This window comes from Hypomesus nipponensis, chromosome 23 (genome assembly GCF_054491055.1).
Source record: "Hypomesus nipponensis isolate SF chromosome 23, ASM5449105v1, whole genome shotgun sequence".
NCBI classification, from domain to species: Eukaryota; Metazoa; Chordata; class Actinopteri; order Osmeriformes; family Osmeridae; genus Hypomesus; species Hypomesus nipponensis.
Genome location: NC_140383.1, coordinates 9903822 through 9910522, shown reverse-complemented (window position 1 = coordinate 9910522; position 6701 = coordinate 9903822). Strand labels below are relative to the sequence as shown.

The window sequence follows — 6701 nt, the reverse complement described above, 5'->3', positions numbered from 1 at the left end:
CCTAACCGCTCGGCCATCTGACTTCCTATCACTCCTTATCACACAGACGTTGATCAAGTCCTATCACTAGGCACATACAACTAAATTCCCTAAACTACACCAAAAAAAAAAGTTTTTTAAACCATAATGTCCAACTGAAATCCTGAAGCAAATCTACTTGGCAATGAAAATTGTTACTACGTGCACTTCACCCCACAAAAGCTTATTAAAGATTCCACTATCCAAATCCTTTATGAGAAACACACGTCCCTATTAGAGAGTGAAAAAAAAAAAAAGTTCCAAAGTCGCAGTGATCAGCAGACGCCACTGAGCAGTATATTTCTGAAGCCGTGCGTCAGAGCGGCAGCCGTGGCCAAACCGCTTATTAAACAGAGGAAAGCCAAGTGCCATAAAGAAGACGGCAAGAAGCTTGTTATTATTCTTTCGGTAAGTTCAACAGGCCCAGATCAATGGCCTGGGTGGTTTCCTCCACCACAACTATGGCCTAGTAAAGCACAAAGAGCCTGCCATAGACACAGAGATATGAACTATTCCAGGATCTTTGAAGAGGGTGCCAAGAATAATTTCCCACATGTAACATTTCCCACCAATACCACAAAGTCACTGGAGCATTGCAAGCCCCACCATACTGGAGCTACCCTACTCTCCTTCGAGGAACAGACAGAGGGACATATATGGACCAATTCAATACAAGAAGATAATGAGTCAAATCTGACACACTCAAATAAAAAAGATGGAGGGCCAGATCCCAAAACATTTAAATAAAGAAACAGATAGTGTGCAAGGTCACAATCTGAATAATTTCATTAAAATTGTCAACCTGTTGGTAAAAACAGATGGATTATTAATTTTATGTTTTACATCACAGTGTTGCTCAAAACATTGCTAGATTATCTCAACCACCGACACACAAGTATATACAGTCAACATGACAATGCTGTAACTTGTTGAGGCAAACTAAACTACTCTTACCCTTTTTTCTTTTATTTACAGTAGCAATGTATTTGTCCCTGGAGGAAATGTGTACAATGGTTAATGTCAATCAGTCGGTCATATTTTTTTATTAAGCATATTTGACAGCTCTTAACCAAAGTGCTGTACAATAGCGAATAATTAAAACACACACATTAAGATAAAAAACACACAATCACAGACAATGCACAAACATTTTAAAGTTGTCAAATGAAAGGAAAACAGGCTAAGGCCAATTACAGATGCTGATCCTGACAGTAACAGCACAGATGGAGAGTGGCTGAGGGGAAGAACCAGGAGGTGGGACAGGTGATCCCAGCTCTGAGAGAGGGAGGATATCTACAGCTCTGAGAGGGAGGATATCTACAGCTCTGAGAGAAAGGATATCTACAGCTCTGGAGAAAGGATATCTACAGCTCTGCAAAGTGGAGAGATGAGAGGATATCTACAGCTCTGAGAGAAAGGATATCTACAGCTCTGAGAGAAAGGATATCTACAGCTCTGGAGAAAGGATATCTACAGCCCTGGAGAAAGGATATCTACAGCTCTAGAGAGTGGAGAGATGAACTTGAAGTGCATGCAGGTAACGATTGATGAGTTGTACAGAAATGGATTACCATATATAAGTGTTAATGAGGGTTGAGAGGATAGATGGGAACCTTTCACAACAGTAATCACAGTGGATAAATACAGACAGAGAGTAATGTTTTTGTGATAATGTGATAGGGCTGAGGATGACACAGAGCGAGAAAGATCAACAATTAAAATAATTGGAAGAAGTGTGTGCAGAAAAGGAAAAAAATGATGGGGTGCCCTGGAACATGGAAAGTCCTCCAAGCACAGCAGTAAAATTGGAAAGACAGACAAGGAGAAAATATGTTAATTCCTTTGTAATATGATTATAACTTATGCAAAGCACATACTGACAATGTAGTGTTCAATTATTTTAAAAACATAAGAAATACATTTTTAAAAGTAAAGGTTTTGAGCATACTACGTTTCTTGTCCCCAACAATGACATTACAAATAGAGGAAGTTACAAAACAAGAATCAGAATCAGAATGGAGTTTAATCGCCAAGTAAGTATAAACAAACTGTTGATTTACTGTGGTGGGAAGATGCACAGTAAACATATGATAAACTAAATACAATAGAATTAATACACATAGCAAATGTCCAGAATATAATCGGCTGGTCTAATGTTCTTTTCTACTGTTGTTATAAATAATAATAAATATATAGAGGATAACAGAGCATTATACCAGTATGTTTATCCCTGACGTAGATCAGCCTTCATGTAGATCAAGGAGAGCCACATAGCCTCTCTAGTTCACTGGTGTCCCAAGTTAACGGGGGAGGAGCCAGCTCATCTCCTACACTTAAGTCATCCTTCTTTTGCATTCTGACTTCAGAGAACTTAATCTTCCATTGGTTGTTGTCCAGAGGGGAGCGGATGAGGCCAAAGACCTGCTCATAAATTCCAAGGCAGGCACTGTCTCTGTGGATAGTCCCAGCCACAGCCACCAGCACAAGGCCATGGGAAGAGGACAGAGCCCTGAGGCCATCGGGCCCCAGGTTGGGGCTCAGGAGGAGCCTCTCATCCTTGGCCAAGGCTAACAGGCGCAGACTGACTAGCTCAGAACCATCATACTCTTCACTTCCAGTTTTGGAAACGATACGCAGCTTTACATCCTCCCAGAAGTGCAAGGGATTCAAGTCTTGAGCCATTTGACCCAGAGAGGGGTTTAAGCCATTCAGAAGCTGGTAGAACCACTTGCAGAATTCTTGGGCCATGACTGGGAGGTCATTTCCAGAACTTTCATCCTTCAGCTTTGTCAACGGGGAGCTTTGTTCAAACACAAGTGCACTCTCTGGTTTGACAGATACCTAGAAAAGTAATTACATTTCACTGATATGTAACTTGTCACTACAAAACTGAGGCAACATTTTACAGCTTTTCATATCACAGTCACAATGATCTATAACGATGAGTTAACCGTCCATCCGGTGGCTCATTTGTATTGTGAGTTAAGGGTTAAACATTTTTTTCAAATTTTCATATTTATAATCATAACTATGCATTTTTCATTTTAGGATTGCTAAGACTCAAGTGCCTATCTCCTATAAATACAGTGCAGGAGTTGAACAGTAATTCATTTAACTATGTCAGAAGTGATAAGGTGACAGAAAACAAACTGAAAAAAAAAGCGCATGACACTGGTGACATGGGTAGGCTACCTGGAAGGAAGGTGCAGGGTTGGAGGGTGGTGTCATAATGGGGGTGATTGATGTAGGTAAAACTGGGCATGTCAATAAACTACTGCCAGTAGAAGATTTCTGAGGATAGAAGATACATTAATCAATTTAGTGATCAACCCCCCCCCCCCCCTCAAGCATAGAATAATTATTAACATGCACCAGAAGTGTGGTTGTGTGCCAACTTTACCTTAAGTGGAGGACTGTACAGATTCTTAGACCAGTGTGTCAGGGCCAGATACACTAACTGTTGTTTGTCAGTGGCTTTGGGCAAAGCAATCCCTTTATTTTGAAGGTAAGTGAAAAGGACATCACGTTGGACTTTCCTTCGTGTCAATAGCTCCCCAGCATTTTTGGAATGTGAAATAATGTCATCAATTGCTTCTGATACAAAAAGACACAGTTTCTAATAAGAAAGCTGTCAAAGAAGAATTTGAAAGACACGGTATACTCGAACTGTCAGGATTGCCGGATTAATACAAATTATTTATCTAATATGAAAGCACTTAACAGAGCACTGTGACCTATCTACTGGAGGACACGTAACACAAATGTCATTCGGCAGAGTGATAAGGATCCTAACACGTCTTCTATAAACTCACAGCATCTGGTCATTCTAAACAACAGTCAACAAATATAAATTATATTACAAAGCTCTTGCCTTTTAAAGCGGTGAAAGAATGGCAGACGTAACAATTCTAGTTATTCACATGTAATCTCCCAATATGTTTTTCTGGTTTAACGCGTTAATAAATATAAATGTGCTTATTTATTTGGTATTATGGTGTTGTGCTTTCAAATGCACTAAAGTTTAAAAGATTAAATTAGCTCTTACGTGTGGTACTAATCCAGCCTTTCTCTAAATTAGTAACAGTGTGATGTAGCGATAGTATGTTGTCTCTTGGCAACATCTCTAGAATCGTTCTGCAGCCGGATCTCTCCTCAAAAGTCAAACTTTCAGGCATCCTTTTAATGAAGTTGGTTGAAGTGTAAAGTAAGAAAATGTGCAGCACTCTAATCTTGTACGTGAAGCACTCTGATAGGCCTATTCCAATTGATTTGCTATTGAAATAAGCCCGGAAACTGTAGCTTTCGTTTTTCTTTGAAGTATAAGAAAAGAAAGGGAAAGTTCATCAGTCAAACACTTTTGGCATCAGATAATGTATTTCACCAGCAGATGGCAGCAATTAATGCAAAAGCATTTACTTACTTGTTTGCAATTTAAATCAGAATTTGTTTTTATTGCCATGTACGTTTTCACAGACACAGAGTTTACTGTGGCCGTAAATGTACAATAGGTTAGCTTTTTCAGTAAAAAAAAAAGGTTTCGTCCGGTATAAACATGTTGTGTAAGCTAATGGGGCCCTCTATGAGAAATATTTATCGATAGACAGCTCAGTGCTTGTGGAATGTCAATCTACATGTTTTGGAACATCCCCGCTCTCTCGTCGTATAATGCGAGGCTGGCTTTCCTCCTTTGATTATTTTGGAAAACCCCTGTCAATCCAACTCAAGCTGAAAGAAAGCACGTAAGTTCAGACAATAATTGGAAGTGCTGTTTCTCATATTTGAATTTATTTTGTAATGTTATCAGCAGTTATCAGCAGTGTTATTGCAGCTTTAAGTATTGTGCATATTTACAATGAATTACATTTCTTGCCACTAAAGCATTAAGTAACTTCAGTCCACATACTGTTTTGTAATATACTTTAAGGCACATACCATCACCAACAGTGGCAATTTAAGTAACTTAAGGTCATGTTCTGCAAATATTTTCTTTGGAAAGAGTATAACTTAGGCCTAGTTATCCACAGCCTTGATGATGACAACACATTTTAAACTTAATGAATCTTCACTTCTCTTTGTGTTGTTTTTCTCTTCAGTGAGAACAACAACAGTAATTTCCATAATGTACTATAAGCATTATTTACATTCTAGAAGTCTCCACAGCATCTAGACCCAGTTCTCCCCAGAATCAGTCCCCACTCATCAGCTACAGAGGAGCTGAAGCTCACTGGAGTCACAAGTCAGAGCAGGAGACACGAGCTCCTCAGCCCCGCTCAGAGAGTCCTGTCCTCTGATCTTCAAGTTCACAAACTTGATCTTCCATTGGTTTTTGTCCAGAGGGGAGCGGATGAGGCCAAAGACCTGCTCATAGATTCCCAAGCAGGCTCTGTCTCTGTGGATAGTCCCAGCCACAGCCACCATCACCAGGCCATGGGGGGAGGACAGAGCCCTGAGGCCATGGGGCTCCAGGTTGGGGCTCAGGAGGAGCTTCTCATCCCTGGTCAAGGCTAACAGGCGCAAACTGGCCAGCGCAGAGCCATGGAACTCCTCCGTCTGCTGCCCATTGATGCTGAGAGAGATGTACAACTTCAAATACAATCTAATGCAGATATATCTGCATGAACAATATACAGAAAATATGTCCATATGGTAGGTCTAATAAAACCAGACTGGAATCTTACCTGGTGAGAAGGCACAGCCTCACATCCTCCCAGAAGTGTTGTGGACCCCAGTCTTGAGGTGGCTGGCCCAGAGAGGGGTTCTGGCTGTTCAAGAGCTGGTAGAACCATTGGCAGAACTGTCGTGCCAAGGCTAACGGTTCAAAGACGGCTTCCCCCGCAACATCAGCTGTCACTGAAACCCTTTGCTCTGCTTCAGTGTCTGGGCTCTGACTAAAGACAACCTGAAAGCAATAACATTTGAGCCATAAATATATCTAGGTGGACCATTACATTTGAGCTGACCTCTGCATGTTATGTAAAGCCCATGGGCCAGAAACACTGACGCAAATCGACAGTCACGTCTTACCTTTTCAGTTTTTACTGTAGCGTTTGACCAGAACTCTAATGTTTTCTTGATCAACTGGTGTTTCTCGCTGTTTGAGGGTATGACGACGCCTTCCTTTGCCAGATACTTGAATATGACGTCACGGTGTACCTTCTTTCGTTTCAACAGTTCCTCTGCACAATTTGAGTATGAAAGAATCGCCTCCACAGCCTCTGTGATTGACGCATGTCATTATTAGAAATGCATGAACCTCTTGCTACCTAGCTACAGTAGTTCTCTATTACAGTAAGCACGAGTTGCCCGACAAATAAAAGTTTCAATCATATCTAGCTCTACTGTACCTAGCTAGTTTCTAACTGTACTATACAGTAAGCTAGCTAGCCTCTAGCTGTATTAGCAGTAAAAACAGCAGCACTGTACCTCACCTGTGACACTCTCCACAGCAATCATCTTATTGGTGACTGTGTCAGTAAGGGACAAAATGTCTCCTTTTGACAGAAGACCCAACATTTTTTTACAGCCGTTACGCTCTATATGGGTCAAACCTTGCATCTTTAAACTTGCCTCATAGAGATTTCAATAGTAAACACACTCAACAGCGCTGCTCTACGCTCTGGCTAACAAATACGTCTTCGAGTCTTCTCGTATGAGTCCCACCAAACAATCATCCGAACGGAAAC

At 40.8% G+C, this 6701-nt stretch overlaps 2 protein-coding genes across 2 annotated transcripts; both read right to left on the bottom strand.

Moving 5' to 3' along the window:
• Positions 1-2052: 2052 nt before the first annotated feature.
• On the bottom strand, positions 2053-4263 carry LOC146234153 (uncharacterized protein C3orf38 homolog). The gene is made up of 4 exons (XM_084689649.1): positions 4064-4263; positions 3419-3612; positions 3211-3309; positions 2053-2859 (listed from the first exon to the last, which is right to left on the bottom strand). The coding sequence occupies exons 1-4, from the start codon at positions 4191-4193 to the stop codon at positions 2275-2277; spliced, it is 1008 nt and encodes a 335-aa protein (XP_084545775.1). The 5' UTR covers positions 4194-4263; the 3' UTR covers positions 2053-2274.
• A 523-nt stretch (positions 4264-4786) lies between these two features.
• LOC146234152 (uncharacterized protein C3orf38 homolog) lies at positions 4787-6680 on the bottom strand. The gene is made up of 4 exons (XM_084689490.1): positions 6447-6680; positions 6043-6233; positions 5697-5917; positions 4787-5584 (listed from the first exon to the last, which is right to left on the bottom strand). The coding sequence occupies exons 1-4, from the start codon at positions 6571-6573 to the stop codon at positions 5218-5220; spliced, it is 906 nt and encodes a 301-aa protein (XP_084545616.1). The 5' UTR covers positions 6574-6680; the 3' UTR covers positions 4787-5217.
• Between the last annotated feature and the right edge of the window lie 21 nt (positions 6681-6701).